The following is a 27,333-nucleotide window of genomic DNA, read 5'->3' as shown; positions in this document are numbered from 1 at the left end:
ATGATAGAAATATAGAATAGAAAATATCAAGAAGATACTGTAAGGGATCTCTACAATAGAAACAGTTCAGTGCAGGACGTCCAAATATATTAATATGAGGATGTGCAAAACAGACAAACTAATTAGGCTTTATTTAAACATTAAATAATACTTTAGGTTAAGGTCTTCTTTTGAATAAGAAAAAGCTTTGGGGGTATCTATCTACAGATAAATATTAAGCCTGACAAAGTACTTAACGTCTAATATATTGCATAATTTGTTTTGGGACTTGACAATCAACTTTCCTGCAAAGTTAACTATGTTGAAGCACTTATTTTAACTGATATTATACATATTAATTATACTCTTATAAGATGTATGTAGATAGAATAAGAAATGTGCAGAATAGGACAGTTTAATGGTGGAGGTACACCATAGGCTCAGGTTTGGGAAGGCTAAATAACAGTTTTTTTACCTGACGCTGCCCGCCTCCGGCGTCTATAGAAAAGAGATCAACTTGAACTCAGTGAAAGCACCGCCTGCTGACCAATCAGAGCTCAGTGTGCGGGGTTTAAATCTATCAAGTCATATTACAGGATAAAGGAAATACAGTTTAAACTGCCGTATGCAGGGAAGACGCTGACATGTCGCACTTATCATTCATATCACACTGATATCACATCATCAATCAGATCATCGATCATAATGTATCATATATCTCCTTATCTGAGTCAGCTGAGCCGTATCTGGCCGTGCAACACTCACAGTGTCACAGACTGTAAGCAGAAGTGTTATTTTAAGCAACTCATTAGGTTGACGAAACACTCAACTCAAATGTCATTAAAGTCAGATCCCCTCGTGTCTTGGACGGGGCAGTGATATCATAAAACTGTTGTATGCTTTCAAACACTCTGTAGTTATTTTATTTTTTAACCAGTTGTTCTGTATTCTCCTTGCAGGTGCAACTATGTGGCTTGTATCCTGGATTATATGTTTAAGTCATGGATGTTTAAAGTTCATATTTGTCTAATATTAGTTTACTTTTCATTAATGAAGTATGACGCGAGTTGATAACCGGCGTCGTAGGACCGCTTAGTGAGATCTCGTTTGTTAGGGTTAGTTAAGATAACTCAAACATATCCAGGGTCTGTTGAACTGGCTTCGTAGTACAGTTTACTGGTGGCAGCATAGCAGCGCTAATGTCAAAGACACAAACATTATATTTTTATTTTACCAGGATGCAGTGACACAAATATTTGGGAAGCCTTCCCTAGCCTACAGCACCCGCCGCCCCTGAGGTACACACATATTGATAGATGTCTTGTAATGCACTGTTGAGGAACCTGCGACCCAAGTTTTCATCTCCGACCTTGTCAGGTATTGAACATCCAAAAATAAAGGACACAGAATTATTAAATATAAAACACAGAATTTGTGTGATTATACTAAATGATTTACAAATCAACATCACTCCATAAATGTACAACTGTCATGCTGCTCGGCGTAACCGTGGCGCTCTGCCACTCAAACATCCAATCACAGAGCAGGAGGACTAATCACGGGGTTTGTCTAGCAAAGCGGAGAGAATACTTACTTCCGGAAGTAAAATTCTCGAAAGCAACTATGAGCAGCTCCGACCCTCGGTCCTGACGGACTCCAAAACTCCGACATTATACAATCAAACAAATAAATAAACACAAGGATATTTGTGTCTTATTGTTGAGTAAATAACAGTGTGTGGTTTAGAAGGAACACAAAATTAGAAAGAAAAAACGATGAAACAATCCAGATTTCAGTTTTCTGAGCCCCTACTCTCCCCATAACTGACGGCAACAAAAGTCCGAAATGATTCAATTAAAAATAAATAAGTAAAAACAATAAGTGTGGAAGTTACAGTCCGACACCGGCATTTGTTTTCAAATGACCATGAACAGTAATTTACACACATCTGGCTAACTCCATAAGTAGCCTGTATGCGTGTGTTCCCAAAATAAATTAGTTTAATCTTAATCTCGATGTAGTGCTAAATGCTGTCGGACGTGCACCGGAACGAACGTCACTATCATAATATCTCCTGAAAACAAATGCCAGTCACACACGCACGCACACACACACACACCTCCTTCATAATACGCCTTCTCCTCGCTTTCCCATCACTGGATTATCCGTAAATCATACAAACAAATCCAAAACGTTGATTTATCTGTTTTCCCGTTTTGGTTTAAAAACTGAATAGCGTCGGTTTTTTGGTTTTCCGTTTTTCCGAAAAATCAAAAAACGACACCGGTTCTTTTTTAAACCTTGTTAATATGTTTTGGATTGTTCTAGTATTTGTTCAGGCTGTTACATAGGCAGGGCCGGCCCTGACCAATTTGCCGCCCTAGGCAAGATTTTAGCTTTTTTTTAATATTGAAGTTGAAAGCATCAATCTGGTGCACTTTGAGAGCAACATTAGGAGATCTATGGATACATCTCTCAACACCCATATGAAACAGAACTGTAAGCAGATTTTCTTTTTCTTTATGGATATTTTACAAATCACTCCCCTTTCAAACTCTATTCTTGTTTATTAATAACAACTTTTTTGTACTGTCAGTATTTTATACCTGTTTTTCACCTGTTCTCTTATTTTTTTATAACTATAATGATCATATAAAGGTGTGCCTTTACCTCACTGAGCTGAGGTTATCAGAGCCTCTCAGTCTTTCAGGAGAGATCTCTCTAACGCTCTCCCCCTCGCGGCCGCTTACACAGTAAATTCCAATGTTAATAAAAGCACACAGAAGCTGTGTACGTTTTTTGGGAGTTTGATTTATTTCAAATGAATACAAATACAACATTAAAACCTATAATTGCACACTAAAACCATTATTTCAAAGAAAGAACAATTTCACATAAACCTCTGGTTTTTACTGGGACTGGGGCAGTTCAACTTGATTTGGGGGGGGGGGGGGTGCCATAGTTTATGGGCGCTGTACGCAATATATTCGTAGTTCTGTTAGTATAAGATAATAAGATGTACTTTGTTGATCCAAAATCAGGAAATCGTGTTGTTATGAAATTTAAAAAAATATATTTTTTTAATTTCTAACTTTTTTTTTTTCGGCGACCCCTATGGGTCCCTTAGCATTCGCCTATATTACCTATGCCGAGGGCCGGCCCTGTACATAGGCTACAATTAGCCTCTGTTACTACCTGCTGGTGAGTAAATATTAAAATCAGTTAAAATTGACAACCGGTCCGCGATATTTTTTAATGTATCTGCCGGTCCTTGGCACAATAAAGGTTGGGAACCCCTGCCTTAAACCACATGTGTAGATAACTGATTTTTAGTCTGTTGGCAACATGACATGTTTATGTTTTATGACGTGAGTTTATTTCTGGCTATTAATCACACCTACTAATTGACCTATCAGGAGCTTGGATCAAGCTGGATCAGCAAGGTCTGACTTCTACTAACTTCTGGTGAACCTGGTTTAATGAACCAGCTGTTTTAAAGTACAATTTACTCCATTTGCTTAAGTGATCCAGATTCTAGTGTCTGTCATGAGGCGTGGCGCTAACTGAGTGTGAGGCAGTTGTGCAGTCTTACCTAAAAGCAGGAGAGGACAATGTGCAGTTGTTTTCGGTTCTCCCAATCCAAATGGGTGGGATGGTTTTATTTTGAGAAATGGTTCACAAATATACAGGGTTTATAATGTATGCCTTTATTCTATATTCTCGTTACAATGTGACAAATATTCCTTATGATTTAGGACTTCACTCCAAGGTCATCATTTATTCTCATATTTATTTTACATCTTCCGGTCCATTACCAAGGGTTGTATGTAGTCTTATGTGTGCCAAATAAAACATGACAACACACATCATTCAGTTAAAGGTGGGGTAGGTCATTTTGGAGAAACCAGCTCAAGTGCGCTAGAATTTGAAAATACACAACCGGAAAATATCTGCCACTTCCTTACAGAGCCCCTCTTCCAACACACACGGACGCGCACATGACCACTGAGGGCACGAGATAAGTTTATGCACAGATGGAAGGCTGACAGGCAGGTAGGCCATCCAGTTACTTTAGCCGGGCCGGCTCAGATGATTGGTCGTGCTTTTTACAGCGCCACGGCTTCCAGAGATGATATTTATTAATGGATTTGTTGTGAAAGCACTTCAGATATTCATTGCTATCGGGATGTTAAGAGCATTCCATGGAATATAACAACAAGTGTACCTCGAGCCGGTTTCTCAAATGTACCTACCCCACCTTTAATACCAATTAGTTAGACACCACTTAAATACCTTTTTACTTGAAAATCCCACAAGGTTATTAACACAACTTGATTAACCAATATTACTTTAAGTCACTCTAAACAAGAACATCCAAAAAGTGAGGATAAAGATGTGCAAAGAATCAGACAGTCAAAGGTTTGGTAGATCTGCTGCAGTCCAGCAGCAGAAGGTCAGAGGCTCTCTCGTGCAAACCAGCTGACGTTAGTTATTCTTTTAAAAATAAATGACTTCTCAGTCTCTCTTCTGGCCTTTTCTTCGTCCTCTTTTCTAATTCTCCTTTTTTCCTCCTTAATCTCCCTATCACGACCTTCTATTATCTCATAGAACTTCTCCTTATCAGCTTTCAACTCCTTCATTCTATCCTCGTACAATTTTGCTATTTTGTTTTCCAGTGCCTCCATCCGTTTGCATATTTCCTCTTCTCTCTTTGTAAGGATTCTCCGTGTTTCCGCCTCTATGAACCTCTCTGCCTTCTGGAACATGTCATTGGTGTAATGGCTTCCTCCGTTCTTCTCTGCTATGTTTCTGATCTTGCCGAGCAGCCCTCTGACCTGAGAACGATCCTCCTCCTCATTATTGAAGACGTGGTACTGGCCGTGACATTTCCCCACAAGTTCCTGCAGATCTTCACTTTTCTTCAGGACCTCTTCGATAGGTTTCCCTTTGAGCAGATCACCGTGGGTAAAGAGAACCATGCTGTATCTGTCTGCATCTTTTCCAAATACTTCCTGAATCTTCTGCACTGTCTGCCTTTCTTCATCTTTGAATCTGCCCAGTCTGATGACGACCAGGAAGACGTGGGGTCCAGGAGAAGCATATTTAATGCTCTGGTTAATACTGCCTCTGGTCTTCTCTTCATCAAACCTGGTGTCAAACAGACCCGGAGTGTCAATGACAGCAACTCTCTGTTCCTCCACTTCACCAAAGGCCTTCGCACAGGTAACTGAATCAGCAGAGTACTCTGATGGAAAGTGCTTTTCTCCCAGAATGGTGTTTCCTGTGGTGCTCTTCCCAACTCCGGTCTTCCCCACCATCACAATCCGGAGCTCAGCGTTATTGTGTGTGTTCGATTCTGATGGGGAAAACACAACATATATTTTAAGTGCTTTTAGTACTCATATCTTAAGTTAATGATAACAATGGCAAGTGGGAAGAAGCTGTTCTGTTTTCTCCTATTTGTACAGGTGACTGTTGGTCCGTTAAAAACATTTAAGACTGTAAGTTGCATCATTTGGCTAGCCCTTAATATTATTATTTGTTCTTAAATGTAGAATATGTAATTTGTCCCTGGGGTCTCTCAATCTAAACATTACCAAAAGAAGGAGTTTAGTGGCGTTATAAATAAAATCAGTAAAATACTGAATAACGACTGACAGTGGAGGCTTTAAGCCGATGCTTCCACCAACGTATGGTACACTTGTTCCTCTGATACTATCCAGTTCGTACGTTATCAAAGGATCTGTTTCTCCTAGTGGAAGCAGGAAGGTGGGGCTTTGAGCCAAAGGCTAAGCTCTGCATGTTTCCCGGCGTCTGATGACTAAAGGTTTGAAGTTAAAAAGGCACATACGATCATTCATATTTCATTCTAAAAAACAGTAAATGGAAAAGGGACTGCAATCCTTTGGTGAGGAGCTAGGAGGAACCCTCAGGAGCATTTTTGCATTGATTCGAGTAAAAAGTGTTTTGATGCTGTTGGAATGATTTCAGATTTGATGTGAATAGAGAAATAAAACAGGCTTTTAATGCTGACAGAGCCTATACCGATTAGACTGGTTTTAATAAAGGACTTGCTGAAAAGTAAACAGGAGAAATATCACAGATCATGAATAGAACAATTACTTCTATTGTATGAAGACAATTGTTTGTGCTCTTTTTTTGTTGTTGACATTTGAAACATACCTTTAACTAGATCTTAAATCAGAAAACAAATGTATACAATACTTTAAAGCGATGATCTTGAGTTTAACCTCTCATCAGTGTTCACTCCGGTGTGAAACTGCAGTAAGTATCAGATCAGCTGCAGCGTTCAATCAGTAACTGATATACAATAAGAGCAATCAAACCATTTGGGGCATGTGTGCTGGCCATAGTTAGTTCTGGAGGGAGCAGCTGGTCTGCTGCTCAGCTGAGGAAGTGAAGTTAGTCTGCAACAACACCTCCTTAAATACAGACTTCATGCAGCAAACCACACACACACACACACACACACACACACTGCTGACATCACAGTCTGAAGTCCAGCTCCAGTGGGATGATTCATAGATTAAAAATGATCAAATCCTTACTTGGCTTTTTTTATTTAACAGACTATATTTTAAATGTAAGATGCATGAATATTCACCTATTTCAAGAGTGACATTTTAAGTGGACTGCATTTATATAGCGCTTGTCCAGTCTTTGAGAGCCCTCAATGTGCTTTACATATTCAAGTCAGCTTTCACACATTCAACGCTTTATTCGTCCCAGATTTGAATATTATTTAATTCACAGCAGCAGTGTTGTCAAGCATTTGTTGTCACGAGTTAAACATATTTAAAAGATACAATGAGACACAAATATAAGCGGCAAGTATCTAAAATGGAAAGGACATATATCACTAGAGTATCTACATAATATACAATATAATGAAAATATGGAATACTATGAGTACTTTACAATATACAGTCTCACTAACGTACAGGAATATATATAAATATACTACAGGCACATATCGGCATTGGATTATATATGCATACATTTAAACGGACCATCTCTATGTTTTTACTGCCATCTTTTCCCCACTAGGTTTCACATTCATATTATATAATTGTGTTTCACCTTTTCTTCAATGATTGACTGAAATGATTCTAACCCTTGAAAGTTCCATATAATTTCATTGATTGCTTTTAGATACCTGCCCTCAGTAAACGCTGCTCCACCCTCCCTTCAGCATTTAGAAGAAATGCCCTCCGTTCTTCTAAATGCCACAGAAACCTGCTGACTGTGGTCAGCACTATGAACTCTAGCTCTCGGTCTCTGCTCATGACAGAACGTCATATTATGCTGCACTCACAAGCTTGGAAACTTTCAAAACCTTCATCAGGGCTTTGAAATGAAACACTTGTTCTGCTACAGCAGCCTGAACGTTGTCAAAGTGTTTTCAAAAGAAACATGGACAGGCTGATTCAGCATACAACATAATGGTGATTAAACTGACCATCTTCATTTTTTACTGCCATTTATTTCCCCTCTAGCTTTTTTACAGATAGATGATATGATTGTATTTCACCTCTTATTCAATGATTGACTGAAATGATTCTAACCCTAGAAAGTCCCATATCATTTGATTGATTGCATCTAGATAACTGCCCTCAGTAAACCCTGCTCACCCATGCTGAAGCATTCTTCTAAATGCCACGAAAACTCGGGCGCCCAGAGTTGAAAACTTTTGGAACGGAGCAACGCGCTCCGCTTTTCATGTGACGAGCAACAACCAATCACAGCAGAGAGATATCTTCATTTCCATAAACATAAGTGTGCAGAAAAGATGGAGGGGAAGTTAATTTAAGTACATTTCAGCGCAGGTTTATCGTTAACCTGACTTTTTGATCTGTCACACACACACACATGCACGCACACCACACACTCACGCACACACACCCTCACACTCACGCACACAAATGCACGGACACCACACACACTCACGCACACACACACCCTCTCACACACACACACACACACACACCTGCACAGACACCACACACACCCTCTCACACACACACACACACCCTCTCTCACACACCCTCTCTCTCTCACACACACACACACACACACACACACATTGTGTTTATGTCCCTCCACACCTTCCAGACAAAGAATTGACTCTAAGTTACTGGAACCTCTCACTTTCTCGAGCCAATGGCGCCGGAAATACGGGGGCCAAGTGGCCATTGCCCCCCCCACTTTACAGCCCTGCCCCACATTTTCGCAGCGGCGGATGCCGCGGAACACTACATCCCATTTCAATAAATCCCCTCTACTCTAAAGTCACATCTAAAAAGAACGTGATCTGAGAAGGACTGTTTTTGCTAGTAACGGTTCACGCAGAGTCCTTGTCATTCCACTGACCTGCAACATTTGGACTAGTAATGTGTCTGTCGCGAACGAGCCGGCTGAAAGAGCCGGTTCTTTTAAGTGAACAACGTGAGCCGGCTCGCGCCCGTGAATGAGCCGCAAAAATGTCGATACAGTAGCGGTCCTTTTTTTAAATATCTATGCTTAAGTTTTATAGGTGTTGCTGTCTGCTTTGTGTAGTGTGGTTCTACAAGCTAGTCGGTGCATTCATTGGGTGGTATCAGAGAGTTACAAGGGTCTGTAAATGCAATGAAAACATTTGGGGCTAAAACAAGCGCAAGTCTTCTGCGCTTCCGGCGGAAGCCCCGGACACATTTTCACTCCCCCGTTTCATTTTACAACGGAGAGGGGATTCGAGACCTCCCTTCCTCCGTCAAAAAAATTCATTCATGTTTTACAAGCTACCATCTGCACGAAATCGGAAACTCGTTTTTTGAGAGCACTTAGGAAAAAGACGGCTGTTTCACATCATGGAGGAATGTGTCCGCTACATGAGTGCTTTGGCTCGGATACAATTGTTGCCTGGAGGACCCCCAATCATGGTTCTTACCAAACTTTAAGTTTTTGAACTGGTCTCTGGAGGAATGTGAGGGGAGTTTGAGGGGACTCTACCTGCATTATGATGCACTATTTTTGGATACATTTGGCCCGGTTTTATGGTTCTCCAAAAAAGTTAACATGCTTTTTCTGCCTCTGGAGGAATGCAAGGGGAGTTTGAGGGGACTCTACCTGCATTATGATGCACCATTGTCGGATACATTTGGCCCAGTTTCATGGTTCTCCCAAAGGTTACCTTGTACTTTTCCTGACTCTGGAGGAATGTAAGGAGAGTTGTCAGGGGACTCTACCTGCATTATGAGGCACTATTTTGGGATACAATTTCTCCATTTTCACCCCTTTTCTCTGGTTCTCTCAAACGATAACATACTTTTTTCTGACTCTGGAGGAATGTAAGGAGAGTTGTCAGGGGACTGTACCTGCATTATGAGGCACTATTTTTGGATACAATTTATCCATTTTCACCCCTTTTCTATGGTTCTTCCAAAAGTTAACTTAGACTTTTTCTGACTCTGGAGGAATGTAAGGGGAGTTGTCAGGGGACTCTTCCCGCCTTAAGAGACACTATTTTCGGATACATTTGGCCCGTTTTCATGGTTCTACAAAAAGATAACAGAGTATTTCCAGACTCTGGAGGAAAGTAAGGGAAGTTTGATGGGACTCTACCCGCATTATGATGCACTATTTTGGGATACATTTGGCCGGTTTTCATGGTTCTCCAAAACAGATAACATTCCTCCTGACTCTGGAGGTATGCAAGGGGAGTTATCAGGGGACTCTACCCGCATTATGATGCACTATTTTCGGATACTTTTTTTCACTTTCATGCATCTTTCCATGGATTAATTATTGTATTTATTTTAACTTTTTGGTCAATTTCACCCAGTTTTGGCCCCCGCCTTGCCTGGAGGATTGGACCGAGAGATAACAGGGATCTCTGCCCGCCTAACGAGTGCCTAAATGGGACACCTTTCGCACGATGATTGCTGGAAACTGGAGAGATTTCACATGGGGTCTCTCCAGTTAGTTGAGTGCTATTTTCTTGAGTCTTTTCACATTTCCTTCTCTGTCCCTGGTTCTATTAATTCCTTTTAACTGGTACACTTCCCTGTACCTAGTGTCCACAGATGGCCCGTTTATCCACACACACATTGGCAGAATGCTCCGGAGGAAACGGCCGAGAGATGACAGGGATCTCTGCCCGCCTAACGAGTGCCTAAATGGGACACCTTTCGCACGATGATGCAAATGGAAAACACAATGTTTTGAAAATAAACTGGAGAGATTTGACATGGGGTCTTTCTCGTTCGCTGAGTGCAACTTTCTTGAGTCTTTTCACGTTTCCTTCTTCGTCGCCCCCGGTTCTATACATTCTACTGGGGACACTTCCCGGTACCGAAATGCTCTTGCATACAGATAGGATGGCGATCGATTGTCCGATCTGTAAGAATTCCTACCACGCCCTGAGCAAGCACCTGTAGAGGAACCATAGTGTGCGTAATGCAGTTGAAACAAAAATTCTGCTGTTGTTGGCCAATGGACGGACAAACATTAGGCTCCATCCCTGCACCATTGCAGGATGTGAGTACAGCGGGACAAGGCTGGACCGCCAATTGGGCAGAGACCATGTTGAGCTGTCCCGGGAGGAAATATATGTGGTTGTAAATAAAGTAAAAATGACAGTGGCAACGAAGGAGCTTCATGAACTCCGATTGACAAACCCCACAGTAGGAATGATTACCTCTTGGGATGTGGAGGATGAGGTCCTGTCACAACCTCCACCCTTGTCCCCAGTGATTGTAAGTGACAACCCGGACTGTAAGGAATGGAGGATGGAGGCAAACACAATGAGGGCTCAGAGGGACAGATATGCTGCTGAGGTGAAATCCCTGTGCTGCAAGCTGCAGCATAGGATAAAACATAAGCGACAGAGGAGGGACCTGAGGGCCGAGGACATGCATGGGTTCGATGAAGAGGATGGGGAGGAACAAGAGCGGGTGTTTCTAAAGAAATGACCCCGAACAGAGTCAACACCAAAGAGGCAGTCCAAGTCCAAAGGTCCCTCCTGCAGCAAGTCCCCCATTGCCTCTCAGACACCTGTATCCAGCTCCTCAGAACCTGCATTCCATAGATACCGAGGCCTCGTTAACCTCCCCTCCCATACATTCCCCCTGGTTCAGCGGCAGGGGCCGGGGGAATATAATGCGGGACATAACATTCCCACGCATCATGGGTAAGTGTGTTGAATATGTCACAAATGCAGTTTCTGTAACACACAATGTGTTAAAGTACTGCGTTATGTTTCACAGAGGAGTATCTGCAAGGATACCGGGAGCATTATGAGGGCATCGACCCTACAGTGAGGCTCCAAGAAAACGCAGTCTCCAAAATAAGCTGAGTGAAATCGTTCCTAAGCTTCATGGCTCACGGTTTCAATCGCCTGTCTGACTGGCTCTTTCTGAGGGATTTGAAGAGGATACGTGGGTGGTCCCGGAGCCTGATAAAATCAAGCCTACAGGTCACGACCTCTGACTTCTATATCAAAAATATATCACATTTTCTCAAATACATGTCAGCCACACCATGCAAGGGGAGCAGGCTCAACCAAAACGACATGACTGTAATCAAACGGGAACTTGTTGCCATCCTGAAGTCCCCGAGGAAGAAGGTGCTTATCCACCAGATGCAGGTGAAGCGGGACAAGATGGAAGGTCTGCCGAGCCATAAAGACATCATGGCATGTTTGACTGCAGCCAAAACTCGCATCCCTCAGCTCCTGGACGTGATGGCCAGCAATCCGACTACCGCAACCCGGCTATTGCTCTATGGGTACATGACCCTCCATTGGAGCTGCATTTATGGCCACCGTCCGGGGGTCTACTCCAACATGACCAATGCCGAGGTCCGAAAGGCGGAGACAACTGGCACTGCCTTTGGCTACCTCATCCACGTGAGTGCTATTAAAAAATGTGTTTATTCTGGCAGTGATAAACATGTTGTGCATGATTGATACTTGTATTGACGCTCTCTACCTCTGTCATAACAGGTAAGCAACCACAAGTCGGCCAACGCGTTCAGGGAAGCGCAGCTGTACCTCATCGTAGAAGAATTTGGATGGATGAAGAGGTGGCTGGAAATCAAGGGCACGCTGACCTGCACCCAGAACCGCTACTTCCTATACACAGCGGGGAAGAACCCGGCCAGGAACCTTGCCTACTTCCTGAGGTTGGCATGGGCTGATGTGGGGCTTAAAGGTCCCATTAACTTCACCAACCTCCGCACAGTCCACGCAGAAAATGCGAAGAGGTTTCAGGATACAGGCAACCGCCAAAGAGTGAGTGATTTCATGTGTCACAACACTGCAACTGCAGACACATTTTATGCCAAGAATCCTTCTTTGAAGGAGGCTGCGGACATACGGCTGCTCTTCACAGAGTCACTGCAAGCAGCAGCAGCAGCATCAGGGGGGAGTGAAGACAATTTGGGGGACATTGACAGTGGCAGTGACAGCTCTGGAGAGGAGCATAGCCCCGCTCCCTACCAAGACTCCCCCGATGCCGAGACGTCAGACGAAGAATTCTACTTAAACTTCAATGCTTGGAGGGCGGCGAAGAGGGAACAGTCAATGGCCGAACACAGTCCCTCAGACATGGGTGAAGAGAGGGTGCCAGACTCTGCACCAAGTTCACCCGATACGGACTATGTTACCAGTGCACAAGCCAGTGACCAACTTGTAAATATGGAATGTGTTGTTGAACTCAGTCCCCTTGTGCTGGATGAGTGAATAATGTTATGTTATAAAGTGACAATGTCAATGTATATAGTTCTGTAAATAAAGTGTGTTAACATTACTTACTTGGTCCTCATTTTTAAAAACCCACCAACAACTGCACACACATTTTAGTATATATTGCTGAATGTTATTCTAATATTACACCCTAGTTGAGTTGGTATGCATGGAGGGGTTTAGTCCGAGTGAGGAGTGCTCAAGTGTGAGAGGATGTGTAAGGCAGAGGAGGGTAAAAAAAAAGTTAAAGTGTGAACCTCCAGCAGGGCAGGTGGTGCTGTGAAGAAGGCCGAATATTGATGCTGGTGGGCGGACAGTAAAGCACCACAAAATCCACCACCTTTAAGTATTACCAGGGCCATGAGAACATCCTCCACAGGAGGGTGGGTGGTGCTGTGAAGAAGGCCGAATATTGATGCTGGTGGGCGGACAGTGAAGCACCGCAAACTCCCCCCCCCCCTTTAAGGTTCCCAGGGGCACGAGGTTCTTGAGGGTGTGATCATCTGGGTTTAGTCCGTGGGGGAGTGCTTAAGTTCGGGGGCCCGGGGACCCACGGTGCGCGATGTTATGGAAGTATGCATGTCAGGGGGAGATGCTGGAGCTGCTTAGTCCGTCATTTGGGGCTCTGTGAGGGGCTACAAATAGGTGATTTTACCGGTCTATTTCATGGAAGTCTGAAATAGCTTGTTTGCTCATGTCAGGGGGAGATGCTGGAGCTGCTTAGTCCGTCGTTTGGGTCTCTGTGTAGGGCCAGAAAGAGATGCTTTTCCCGGTGTATTTCATGGAAGTCTGAAATAGCCTGTGTCCTGTGAAATAGCCTGTTTGCCCATGTCAAATCTTGCTATTAATTGATAACTTTTAACAGGAATTTCTGTTTGACATATGTTCAGAATGTGCTATTTATTCAGAAATAGCACATTCTGAATGACCCAGTGTATACATCGTACCTGTAAAACGATGATGCAAGGCTGGGTTACGATGTGTACACTGCATGGACACAATTGTGTGCATTAAAGTATGTGTAATAGACATGTATTTAAATCACTTTTACTGCTATTTAAACCATCAACCAGTATTCCTGGGTTGAAAAGCCATGTGCTGCGTGCTGCTCTCTGAGTACAGTCTCTGAGTACAGTCCTCTATTTACAATACATTCCCCCCCCTTTCAAACACTTATTCCTGGGTTTAAAAGTCAGGTGCTGCACCACCTGTGCTCTGGGTCTGTATTCACAACACTTTTCCCGACATTTCAAACAGTTTTCTCCACACACACACACACACACACACACACACACACACACACACACACACACACACACACACACACACACACACAGGGAACAATAATTGTATTTGAAGACATTTTTTTTTAGTATCTTTAAAAAGGCCTGAATGAGTTACTGAGTCAGACAAGCAACCAAATGAAAAAAAGGTAAAAGTATGGCTTCTGCAACTTACCTTATTGATCCTTCTCCCAGTTATGTTGTCAAACTTGAAGACCTTCTGTCTTCTACATTTGTGGCAACCTTAAATATACAAAGAGAAGAAAACGTTTAGTCAACCATGCTTTACAGCTGAATGAAATATATGTTCAACGTTTTGTTCACAAAGTGGAGTTATCCGTTATTCCACTTCATGCGAGTGTATCCGTGGAGGTTGCTCTTGTAGCCAATTTTATGATGATCACTTCATTTAATTCTCCTTTGTCTAACTCAAAACTCAAAACGTACCGTCTGGTTTCATCTTCTTCTTAAAATGATTTACAGGCAAAAAAGACGACTACCCTGCACTTGCAAATGTTCCAACAATGACTTATTGGGCCGACATAAGGCTGTTTGTGCTGAATATTGAATGATTTTCTTGATTTCTGTCACATGTTTGTGGTGCTTCTTAGCTGCTGGAAATTGCGATGTGCTTTAAAATCGTCGCATAGATGACGTCACACGTGCGCGCCGAAAAAAGACCCGAGGCCCTTTCTCATTTCATCAAATCCCCCTCCTCGACTCCTCGGTCCTACGGTAGTGACCCGGAAATACATTTCAGCGCGCCATGTTGAAGGACATCTCATTTCTCTAAATGCACTTCGAGGACCGAGGATCGAGCGTCGAGGAGGCTCTCTGGAGGAGCTCTAACCGAGGATACACTGATGGGTCCTCCACGGCTCCTCCACGGCTCCTTCGTGGATGCATTTCCGGGAACTGAGATGTTTTAAAGAGTCGTGACCATAGACTGTATATATAAAGGTCGTGACGCACGGCCGGACTTATCTCAGCCAATGACAGCTCTGCATTTTTCCCCTGGATATTATTTTTTTAACTGCTTTCATCGCAAGGCGATGTTTCCAGAGACAACAGCTGTGAGGTCCGTGCAGAAAGCAGAGCAGTGTGTATAATATATATCACTCAGTATAACAGGCCTACTCTCGATATTTTTCTAAAACCATTTAGTGCTTCACATAATAAAATACACAACGGCTGTAGCCTGATTATGTGCTTTAGGTTAGGAGCTGTCCGTGTGTGTGGTGTAGATGTGTGTGTGGTACAGTGTGTAGGTGTGTGTGGTACAGTGTGTGCGTAGATGCAGCGAACAGACAGGTCTCAGTTGGTTTGGTGTCCTCTGCTTACTTTCAATACTTGTAAATAAAACTTTTGGCCCGTAATTTATTTTCCTCATTGTAGCGACCAGAGAGGGGGGGGGATATATCCAGTCTCTGATAGTGTTACATTACATTACATTGCATTTATAGTTATACATAAAACTACCTACAGAGAACCAACAAATAAATTGTTCATCAAACTAAAAACACTAAAACTACAAGACCTGGTTGACTATAAAACTATTCAAATTATGTTCAAAGCCGCAAATCAACAATTACCTCATAATATCCAGGGACTTTTGAAAGTATTATTTAGGAGTCTAATCATTAATGGTTATGAACAGGACCTGTAAAATCTCATTTTTTGTTATTTCTTGTAATTGTAAAAAGTAATTTCTTTCTGATTGTTTTGTAAAAAAAAAAAAAAAAGATTAACAAGACAAACATGTCGCTGATGACGATGACCTAATGTTTTTTAAGCTTCTTCTTGCCCCTGTTGAACATGAACAGAGACTATCTGAAAATTATTTTTTTTTCTTTTTTTTTTTTTGGTACTTTGTTATAATTATTAATCTGAGTGAAAAAAAAAAAAAGGAGAATATATATATATTATTGTTATATATTTGTTTTGTTTCTGACATGTTCAATAAATTGACTAAACTAAAAATGTAGCTGACGCTTTTATCCAAAGCGACTTACAATAAGTACATTCGACCAGGAAGACACAACCTTGAAGAAAACAGAATCATAAAGTACATCAGGTTTCATAGAGCCAAGTATTTCAAGTGCTACTCAACTGGCTTTAGATAAGCCAGCCCTTTATTAGTATATAAGTGCTCTGTTAGCAGTTCTTTGTTGGTAATTCTATCGCTCGAGGTGGAGTCGAAAGAGATGAGTTTTCAGTCTGCGCCGGAAGGTGTGTAAGCTTTCTGCTGTCCTGATGTAAATGGGGAGCTCGTTCCACCATTTTGGAGCCAGGATAGCAAACCCACGTGTTTTTGCTGATGTGAACTTGGGTGTGCGTTCCCCATGCGTTCCTGTACCCTGTGCTAATGGTGTGACGGGGAGGGGCCCTGACCGTTTGACAATATGTGACGAGTTGGGAGTGAGAACGTGTTGGAACACAGAGTGGATCAAAGCAGATACATATACACCGTTTCTTAGGAAAAACACTGCGGTCCCACATACAATATTGTAACATATCTTTAACAATCAACACCTTAAATGGGTAAAGATGGTCGCTTAACGTAAGGTAGGCTACAACCTGCCTCAGCGCCCCTAAAAGTCGGCACAAGAGTAGCATGCAGAGCCAGACCGACGCAGTAAAGTTCTACACCGCCTGACAGCAGACATGAAACAATAATTGAAAACAAGACGTACCGCAAGCTCATCAATCGGCTATGACTCCCCCCTCCCCACTGAGCTCGGTTTAATGTGCATAACTTTGGGCAAGGTTCATAGTTTTAAATATTGTAAAGCAAGCAACTGCCGGACTTACGCTCTACAAATACTCACAGTATAAAAACACGCTAAACACAAGTCAATCAATATAAACTCACCTTATGATTTTCATGGCTTTATCCTAGCTAACACCAGTGAATGACAATGTTTACAAATTGACAGCTGTATTTACGTTGCTCGTTGTAACCATAGATATATATATAAACACTAGATGGCTCATGGGAGATTTTCCAGCGTAGCTGACCGGCCGCCATCTTGCTACAGTCAACAGTTACTCTGATTCGCGTTATGGTAGCTGTTGTAAGGTGAGTGATCTGCACAAAAATACTCTTAACTCGCTGAAATCTTGACTGATTTACAAACGGTTTGGTTTATTATAAACATTATTAGCATAGCTATGATACAGGATGCTTGGACATGTTGAAATTGCAGCTTTTCTTTATGTATGTGGTTGGATTATTAGCTGGCTAATAACAAGAGGCTGTGAGTGAGATGTAGTATTACAAAGTTGACCCAGCAACTTTCCACCAGTGGGAGAGGCAGAACTGCTCTTTCTTTTCAACATAACTTAAGTTACAAATGATTTCTTCCAAGTGGTTTGGCTTGCATCTTGCATTATGATACAGGAATTTGCTGGCTTTGTGTTTACAGAAGTACCTGACTATGCCGGACTTTTGTGCAGCCTACGGATGCTCCAATCTCCGCTGTCCGCAAACAAGAACCCGTGGGATCAACACATTTGTTTATTTTTGCTCAGTCTAATAAATCCATAACATGGTTGTGAAAGAATACCAAAGCTGAGGCTGGACGATGATTGATTGTTGGTGTGCCATGTGTCACCGTGTGTCTTATTGGTTTTGTGTTATACTGTATTTTATTGTGTGCAGCTGGTCCTTATCTCCAAGACACATTTAAAACAAATAACCTTGAACCTTGAAGCCCCATCTCGCCCCACCTGCTCCTGCTTCCTACATCCCCTCCACACCACACCAAGTTGTTCTTCTTAATAATAATAATAGATTTATGTTGAGGGGCCGCCTTTCATAACACCGAAGGACACCTTACAGGGGCATAGGGGCAATATAGGGAACAATTTAAACAGTGGATTTTGTGATATATCAGCCGGGGTGAGACAAGACAAACCACAAATGCACTACAGAAGGACACAAAAGGACACATGGTACAGTTTATATTATTCTTGGTCTTTTTTCAATAACATATTTCAAGGGTTCTTGATTTGTTTACTAACTAAATACAAAACTAGCATGATATGAAGATCTCATGTCAAAAATAATTGTGATAAATTAGACAGACCTGGCCTGTCTGTGAGCACATTTTATGTTGGTTTGGTTCTTCTGATAAAGGTGTGAATATCTAAATAATATACCAACATATGCTATTGTCATTAGTTGTGTCCCTGTTCTTCAAGCTAAGGCATTGCTAAACTCTTGGCTTACAGAGTGGTAACATGAGACCGATTTTTATATATAAAATATAAATGTATTTTAATTTTATAATTAATTTATAATTAATTTTAAATATTAACAATATAATAAAATAAATGGTAATATATACACCGGCAAATATTTAATATAAATATCTTGTGTGTGTGTGTATAGCTATTGCTTTATCTGATTAATGTTATTTTCATATGCAAGTCCATGATTATAAGTATGCAGTATCATAACTACATCTTTGATGTTTATAAAAAACCAAACCGTTTGAAAATTGGTTGAGAATTGAGCAAGCTATGGTTATTTAAATAGTAAACCATAATGTTATGAATGAGAGCACTGCCTGTAGCAAGATGGCGGCCAAGTGGCAACGTCGGTCTCCATTGGCCAGCAGCGCGGGTGAGTCATCTAGTGTTTATATATATATATATATCTATGGTTGTAACGGCAAATGTGAACTTGGCTTTTTGGAAACAATGCGTCTTGTGATAACCTGTAAGTTAACTATGACAAACATTTGATGACATTAGAGCCGATGAATGGGAGTCGGAGGCGGCGTGTTGAGTATGGAACTCCACACTTTATTTTCCATTAGTTTACAGAAAGCGAGGAACAACTTCATTACATGCTACTCAAGCTAGAATGATACCAAACCACAGGTGCGCTACCTAACAGGTCCGTGGCGCAACACACTCTATAACACAGTGAATTATGTCCCGTAATGTTCCACCACAACATTAAATAACTTTTAATAACTTTTACCTTGTAGAGATCTCCTCGGAACAGAACCAGCTTACTCCTCCGATGCGGGAAGAAAACATCGTGGACACCCCCCCTATTAGTATTAACTATTAGTAGGGTTTTGAGTCCGACCATTTTGATTTGCGAATAAAATATTTGTAAATAATAATTAGAAGCTGAGTAATCGGCTGCAGAGCAAGCTGCTGAAGTAGGTGCTCAGTGGGCGGAGTTACAGAAACATAACTTTTTTCTTATTTCTTAACATGATTGAGACTTATAGAACGTACACCCCTCAAGATTAAAATAGTTCTACATGATTGATTGATGTTTCGACGAGAAACATCAATAAATTCTGTCTCATATATTAACTGCATATTTGCAAATTGAACAACCCCACTTTCCCCTTTTTTTCAGTGTACTGGGTAATGTCTGTTTACAAAGAACCCTTTAAATCATGTTTAAAACAAAGATACAGAGTTCTAAGATAACTTATCCCTTTAGATACATGTGTTGATGCAAACTGCTTGGCTGTGTTTTCAGAAGAAGTGTCATGCTACCAACAAATGTATTTACCAGATGTTCCCTAAAGTACCTCTCCAAAGCTGTAGTGATTGGTTGTCCAAACCAATTAAAAAGTTCAGCTATTGTTGAGATAATTAATGAGTTTAAGGTATTTTCTGGATATAAAGGTCAATAATGGAAAATCCTTAAAGTTACCACAATTTAAAACGCTCAGATTTAGCACACGTTAATTTACAGTTAGCTTTTAATGGGTTCAGGCTTTATTGCTTATTTTCTATAATGACATGAAAACATCCATCCATCCATCCATCCATCCATCTTCTCCCGCTTATCCGTGGTCGGGTCGCGGGGGTAGCAGTTCCAGCAGAGAGCCCCAAACTTTCTTTTCCCTGGCGACATCAACCAGCTCTGACTGGGGGATCCCAAGGCGCTCCCAGGCCAGCGAAGAGATATAATCCCTCCACCTGGTCCTAGGTCTACCCCTTGGTCTCTTCCCAGCTGGACGTGCCTGGAACACCTCCCTAGGGAGGCGCCCAGGTGGCATCCTAACTAGGTGCCCAAACCACCTCAACTGGCTTCTTTCGACGCGAAGGAGGAGCGGCTCAACTCCGAGTCCCTCCCTGATGACCGAACTTCTCACCTTATCTCTAAGGGAGACACCAGCCACCCGGCGGAGGAAAACCCATCTCGGCCGCTTGTATCCGCGATCTCGTTCTTTCGGTCATGACCCATCCTTCATGACCATAGGTGAGGGTAGGAACGAAAATGGCCCGGTAGACAGAGAGCTTTGCCTTCTGACTCAGCTCCCTTTTCGTCACAACGGTGCGGTAAAGCGACTGCAATACCGCTCCCGCTGCTCCGATTCTCCGGCCCATCTCACGCTCCATTGTTCCCTCACTCGAGAACAAGACCCCGAGATACTTGAACTCCTTCACTTGGGGTAAGGACTCATTCCCTACTTGGAGTGGACAGTCCATCGGTTTCCTGCTGAGAACCATGGCCTCAGATTTGGAGGTGCTGATCCTCATCCCAGCCGCTTCACACTCGGTTGCGAACCGATCCAGTGAGTGCTGAAGGTCGCAGACCGATGAAGCCATCAGAACCACATCATCTGCAAAAAGCAGTGGTGCAATCCTTACTCCACCGAACTGCAGACCCCCCCCCCCACGACTACGCCTCGAAATCCGATCCATGTATATTACAAACAGGATTGGTGACAAAGCGCAGCCCTGGCGGAGGCCAACCCTCACCGGAAATGGGTCCGACTTACTGCCGAGGACCCGGACACAGCTCTCGCTTTGGGAGTACAGAGATTGGATGGCCCTGAGTAGAGACCCCCTCACCCCATACTCCCGCAGCACCTCCCACAGTAACTCCCTGGGAACCCGGTCATACGCCTTCTCCAAGTCTACAAAACACATGTAGACCGGATAAGCGTACTCCCAGGCCCCCTCCAGGATCCTTGCGAGAGTAAAAAGCTGATCCGTCGTTCCACGACCAGGACGGAATCCGCATTGTTCCTCCTCAATCTGAGGTTCGACAATCGGCCTGACCCTCCTTTCAAGTACCTTGGAGTAAACTTTCCCGGGGAGGCTGAGTAGTGTGATGCCTCTGTAATTGGCACACACCCTCTGATCCCCCTTTTTGAAAAGGGGGACCACCACCCCGGTCTGCCACTCCTTCGGCACTGTTTCCGACTTCCACGCAACGTTGATGAGACGTGTCAACCATGACAGTCCCTCAACACCCAGAGCCTTCAGCATTTCCGGGCGGATCTCATCCACCCCCGGGGCTTTGCCACTGTGGAGTTGTTTAACGACCTCAGTGACCTCCCACCGGGAGATTGGTGTTGATCCCCCGTCATACTCCAGCTCTGCCTCTAACATAGAGGGCGGAGTTGTCGGGTTCAGGAGTTCCTCAAAGTGTTCCTTCCAACGCCCCAACACTCCATCAGTTGAGGTCAACAACGTCCCATCCTTACTGTACACAGCTTGGATGGTTCCCTGCTTCCCCCTCCTGAGGTGTCGGACAGTTTTCCAGAACAACTTTGGTGCCGCCCGAAAGTCCTTCTCCATGTCTTCTCCGAACTTCTCCCACACCCGCTGCTTTGCCTCGGCCACGGATGAGGCTGCTGCCCTTCGGGCCTGTCGGTACCTTGCAACTGCCTCGGGAGTCCCCCGGGATAACAAATCCCTGAAGGCCTCCTTCTTCAGTCGGACGGCTTCCCTGACCACCGGTGTCCACCAGGAGGTTCGAGGGTTACCGCCCCTTGAGGCACCTAGGACCTTGAGACCACAGCTCCCCACCGCGGCTTCGGCAATAGAGGCTTTGAACACCGACCACTCTGGTTCAATGTCCCCAACCTCCACAGGAATGCCCGAAAAGCTCCGCCGGAGGTGTGAGTTGAAGGCCTCCTGAACTTGGGCCTCCTCCAGACGTTCCCAGTTCACCCGAACTACACGTTTGGGCTTACCAGGTCTATCCAGAGGCTTCCCCCGCCACTCGACCCAACTCACCACCAGATGGTGATCAGTTGACAACTCCGCCCCTCTCTTTACCCGAGTGTCCAAAACATACGGCCTCAGGTCCGATGATACGATAACGAAATCGATCATGGACCTTCTGCCTAGGGTGCTCTGGTACCACGTACACTTATGAGCATCCTTATGTTCGAACATGGTGTTTGTTATGGCCAATCCATGACTAGCACAGAAGTCCAGTAACAAACCACCACTCCGGTTCAGATCAGGGGGGCCGTTCCTCCCAATCACGCCCCTCCAAGTGTCTCCATCATTGCCCACATGTGCGTTGAAGTCTCCCAGCAAGACTAAGGAGTCCCCTTCAGGAGCCCCATACAGGACTCTTTCCAGGGTCTCCAAGAAGGCCGAATACTCTGAACTGCTGTTGGGTGCATAAGCACACACAACAGTCAGAGTTTTCCCCCCCATAACCCGCAGGCGTAGGGAGGCGACCCTCTCGTCCACTGGGGTAAACTCCAACAACGAAGCACCTAACCGGGGACTTGTGAGTATCCCCACACCCGCCCGGCGCCTCACACCTTGAGCAACTCCGGAGAAGAATAGAGTCCAACCCCTATCCAGAAGTAAGGTTCCAGAGCCGACGCTGTGCGTAGAGGTAAGCCCAACCAGATCCAACTGGTACCGCTCCACCTCCCGCACAAGCTCCGGCTCCTTCCCCCCCAGAGAGGTGACGTTCCACGTCCCCAAAGCCAGCTTCTGCCGCCCGGGTCTGGTCCGTCGAGACCCTCCGCTTTCACTGCCACCCTTCTGGCAGCGCACCCGACCCCATCGATGTTTCCCGTAGGTGGTGGGCCCGCGGGACGGAGAAGCGGAGGTGTTGCCCACGTTGCCTTTTCGGGCTGGGCCCGGCCGGGCTCCGTGGCAAGCCCGGCCACCAGACGCTCGCCGACGAGTCCTCCTTCTGGGCCTGGCTCCAGAAGGGGACCCCGGGCTTCCTCCGGGCCGGGTATCCTCACTTCTTGTTGTTTCTTTCATGAGGTCTTTTGAACCAATCTTAGTCTGGCCCCTTGCCTGAGACCAATTTGCCATGGGAGACCCTACCAGGAACACAAGGTTCCAGACAACACAGCCCCCAGGTTCATCAGGGCACACAAACCTCTCTACCACGGTAAGGTGCTGGTTCTTCAGAGAGACATGAAAACAAATTATTTATATCCAGTTGTGAATAATATTGTGATTTCTAATAAGATAGACCCTTAAAACCCTCTTTAATTAAACAACAAAAGCACATAGCACACTCAATGTGAACTCAACAGTCTTTTATTAATGCCCATTATTGATCATGTGATGTTTGTCGTTACACATTAAGGTGTGTTCCATCCTTTTCATATTTGATTTCAAAATTCACTACATATAAAGATTTGAACATTTTGATTTTTTCTTGGAAAGCAATAGCATTCAAAGAACAAATCAGAGATCTTGGTTCTGGACAATGTGTGACATTTGTTTAGTTTTTGGTCAAAACACACAAACCTAGAAATAACTATAAATCACACCAAACCAATACATCAGAAAGGGGACTGAAGATGAGCAAGGAGGTTTGGTAAATCTGCTGCAGTCCAGCGTCAGAAGGTCAGACTCTCTCATGCTACACATCTCAGTTGTTAGGTATTATCTAAAAAAGGAATCTATGAAATTGTACATTCATTTTCCTGTCTGGCGCTCCTTTCCTGCTCTTGTCTCATTCTCCTCAACATCTGCTCTATTTTTCTTTTGCTAACTGCTTTTTGCTTTTCCCGCTCTCGTCTCATTCTCCTCATCTCCTCCTCCATTTCTCTTTCACAAGCTGCTTCTTCCTCTTCTTCCTCCTCTTCTCTTATTCTCCTCATCTCCTCCTCCATTTCTCTTTCACAAGCTGCATTTAGCTTTTCCCGCTCTCGTCTCATTCTCCTCCTTTCCTCCTCCATTTCTCTTTCACAAGCTGCTTCTTCCTCCTCTTCTCTTATTCTCCTCCTTTCCTCCTCCATTTCTCTTTTGCTATCTTCTCTCAGCCTTTCCTGCTCTTCTCTTATTCTCCTCATCTCCTCCTCCATTTCTCTTTCATTAGCTGCTTTTATCCTTTGCTGCTCTTGTCTTATTCTCCTCCTTTCCTCCTCCATTTCTCTTTCACAAGCTGCTTTTTGCTTTTCCTCCTCTTCTCTCATTCTCCTCCTCTCCACCTCCATTTGTCTTTTACGAGCTTCTATCTGCCTTTCTGACCTCTCCCTAATCTCTTTGATTTGCTTTAATTGTTCCTCATACTTTTTCGCTATTTTCTTTTTTCGTTCCTCTTCCTGTTTGCGTATTTCCTCTTCTCTCTCGTTAAGGATTCTCTGTCTTTCCTCTTCTAGCTCCCTCTCTGCCTTTTGGAACATTTCATTGGTGTAATGGCTTCCTCCGTTCTTTTCTGTTATCTTTCTGATCTTGTTGAGCAGCCCTCTGACCTGAGAACGATCCTTCAACTTATTATTGAAGACGTGGTACTGCCCGTTACATCTGGCCACAAGTTCCGTCAGATCTTCACTTTCCTCGATGAACTCTTCGATAGGTTGGTCTTCGAGCAGATCACCGTGGGTAAAGAGAACCATGCTGTATCTGTCTGCTTGCTCTCCAAAGATTTCCTGAATCTTCTGAACCGACTGTTTTTCTTCATCTGTGAATCTGCCCAGTCTGATGACGACCAGGAAGACGTGCGGTCCAGGAGCAGCAAAAACAATGCTCTGCGCAACATATTTTCTGGTCTTCTTTTCATCAATCTTGGTGTCAAACAGACCTGGAGTGTCAATAACCTTAACTCTTTGTCCATCAACTTCACCAAAGGCATTAGCACAGTCTACAGTCATGGATTCAGCAGAGAACTTTGATTCAAAGGACTCTTTCCCCAGAATGGTGTTTCCGGTGGCGCTCTTCCCAGCTCCGGTCTTCCCCACCATCATAATCCGGAGTTCCTCGTTATTGTATGTGTTTGATTTTGATCGGAGGGCTGAAAAAAAAGAAGAAATATTTAGCAATCTGTATTTATAAAATGGTTCAACTACCAAATGAACAATGTTGAGAGGGGGCTGGGCTCAAGATGGTTTAAATAATTTAGAACATGTGGAGAGGCACCATGACAAACACAAATACTGGAAATTAAAATCAAACTAAATGGTAATCTTGCCTGGATGTTTGACCTCTTAATTGTGTACCACCTGAACTGACATGGTGCAGCAGTGGCCTCTAGCTGTACGTTTATTTGAATGAGAATTTTTTTTTTACAAATAGTCCTTACAACATGTTTAGTTTCTATCTTTCATACTTCTATAAATTACCCCATTTTGGGTCTAAACAACTTTGAAGGGTATAAATTGCCTTTAGTTATAATCAGGAGCCCAAATACACTTCTGACTGCATGGTTACTCCTAAATATTCTTATTATTCTTAATAAGTTTATTGTAGTCTTGTGAAGAATGTAATAAAAGCAAGTAAAAGCAGTGTCGCATTCGCAAAATCACCCAGGCCCTTAAAATGCTTGGAATTTAAGAAATATAAAAAAAATTATTAACTGCTTTGATCTGTTCATTATTAGGAAATATGTCAAGCTAAATATCAATCTATAAATATGTATTTAGATAAGTTGCAATCATCATTAATAATACAGTTTATTCACTTACCATTTCGGGCAAATTTGCTGGCCATAGTTCGTTAGGAGGAGCTGGTCTGCTGCTGAGCTGAGGAAGTGAAGTTAGTCTGCAGCAACACCTCCTTAAACAGAGACTTCATGCAGCAAACCACACCCACACACTGCTGACATCACAGTCTGAAGTTCAGCTCCAGTGGGAGGAATCATAGATTACAAATTATAAAATCCTTCCCTTAATAAACAGAACAAGGGGAAATGTTTTCAGATTTGGTTTTAATTGAACAGATTATATATTTTAGATATAAGCCCTCAATGCTCTCTACATATCAACATTCACCCGTTCACACACATTCATACAGAGGCAGAGGCTGCCATGCAAGGTGCTCAGGGAGACTAACATGCACACACACTCACACACGTTGGCCATACCAATTTGTGGTTAAGTATCTTGTCCAAGGTCACATGGACATGTAGAGCTACTTTTTATTTACAGTTTGACTGCACCTTCAGCAGTCTGCAGCTCTCAAAGTGTTTTAAAAGAAACATGGACATGTCACGGCTGTTATATCTCTCACAGGCTCCGCCCTCTACTGGACTCTATGGGTACTACCTTACTCTGCGAGCATTCTCCCACTGAGACTTCTATCGACGTAGCCGGCCTTGGGCGGGCCTACCTGCATAGGCGGCGCGTGAGGCTCAGGTTTGGGAAGGCTAAATTACTTTTTTTTACCTGACGCTGCCCGCCTCCGGCGTCTATAGAAAAGCGATCAACTCAGTGAAAGCACCGCCTGCTGACCAATCAGAGCTCAGTGTGCGGGGTTTAAATCTATAAAGTCATATTACAGGATAAAGGAAATACAGTTTAAACTGCAGTAGCCTGCAGAGAAGACGCCGACGTGTCGCACTTCTCATTCATATCACATCATCAATCAGATCATCGATCATATAATATCATAATATATCATATATTTCCGTCATATATTATAAAAACAATATTTCCGTCTGTGTCTAGCCGTGCAACACTTAGGCTACATTGTCACACATACATACACTGTAAACATTTACCAGCATTTCACAACATTTAACAGTATTATTTTACAGTGATATATTGTAATTAAGGCCTCCTGTAATATCCCAACAAATACATGTAAAAAGGACTGTATCCTTGGATTTATTTCACAGCATTTAACTATTATTTCACTATAAAATACTGCAATCAAAATCCTCTGTAATATCACATCAAATGTTGTAATATCACAACAACATTGTATCATATTCCAGAGAAATATTGTAATCAAAAGCCACTGTAATATCATAACAACTACTGTATGTAGAAGTATTATTTTAAGCAACACATTAAGTTGACGAAACACTCACTATTGTTGCTCCCTCCTATCTTCGGATCTCACACCTACTTGGGATATCACACCTCGACCAAATGGGAGGCTGGACTTAGCTCATTTGCATAAGTGGGGGAGGTGTGACCTGTCACTTTTGTATGCATACTAATGAGATTGATGCGGCATGTGTATTACTACTCTAACACAATATATACACAAGGTGAGGGGAACAGGTGGAAACAGGGGGGCCCTAAGAGAGCTTTGGCTTGGGGCCCCCCTGTTTCCAAAAAGTCTAGGGCCGGCCATGCATCTGATAACAAAGTCTCATCTTTACAGGACGGTCACATAATCACAGGC

General features: G+C 43.2%; 2 protein-coding genes across 2 annotated transcripts; both read right to left on the bottom strand.

The window, feature by feature from the left end:
• Positions 1–4,144: 4,144 nt before the first annotated feature.
• LOC117443752 (GTPase IMAP family member 4-like) lies at positions 4,145–6,351 on the bottom strand. The gene is made up of 2 exons (XM_071202653.1): positions 6,327–6,351; positions 4,145–5,335 (listed from the first exon to the last, which is right to left on the bottom strand). The coding sequence occupies exons 1-2, from the start codon at positions 6,349–6,351 to the stop codon at positions 4,434–4,436; spliced, it is 927 nt and encodes a 308-aa protein (XP_071058754.1). The 3' UTR covers positions 4,145–4,433.
• Positions 6,352–23,311: 16,960 nt separating this feature from the next.
• On the bottom strand, positions 23,312–25,733 carry LOC117443753 (GTPase IMAP family member 9-like). The gene is made up of 2 exons (XM_034079643.1): positions 25,668–25,733; positions 23,312–24,997 (listed from the first exon to the last, which is right to left on the bottom strand). The coding sequence occupies exons 1-2, from the start codon at positions 25,690–25,692 to the stop codon at positions 23,664–23,666; spliced, it is 1,359 nt and encodes a 452-aa protein (XP_033935534.1). The 5' UTR covers positions 25,693–25,733; the 3' UTR covers positions 23,312–23,663.
• Between the last annotated feature and the right edge of the window lie 1,600 nt (positions 25,734–27,333).

The sequence above is a fragment of the Pseudochaenichthys georgianus genome, unplaced genomic scaffold (genome assembly GCF_902827115.2).
Source record: "Pseudochaenichthys georgianus unplaced genomic scaffold, fPseGeo1.2 scaffold_676_arrow_ctg1, whole genome shotgun sequence".
Lineage (NCBI taxonomy): Eukaryota > Metazoa > Chordata > Actinopteri > Perciformes > Channichthyidae > Pseudochaenichthys > Pseudochaenichthys georgianus.
This window is presented reverse-complemented; position numbering and strand designations above follow the sequence as displayed.

Coding starts and splice junctions, on each gene's coding strand:
- LOC117443752 (XM_071202653.1), bottom strand. CDS start 6,351: ATGGCCAGCACACATGCCCCAAATG. Junction 5,336..6,326: donor CAGCACACATGCCCCAAATG/GTTTGATTGCTC, acceptor TTTCCCCATCAG/AATCGAACACACACAATAAC.
- LOC117443753 (XM_034079643.1), bottom strand. CDS start 25,692: ATGGCCAGCAAATTTGCCCGAAATG. Junction 24,998..25,667: donor CAGCAAATTTGCCCGAAATG/GTAAGTGAATAA, acceptor CTTTTTTTTCAG/CCCTCCGATCAAAATCAAAC.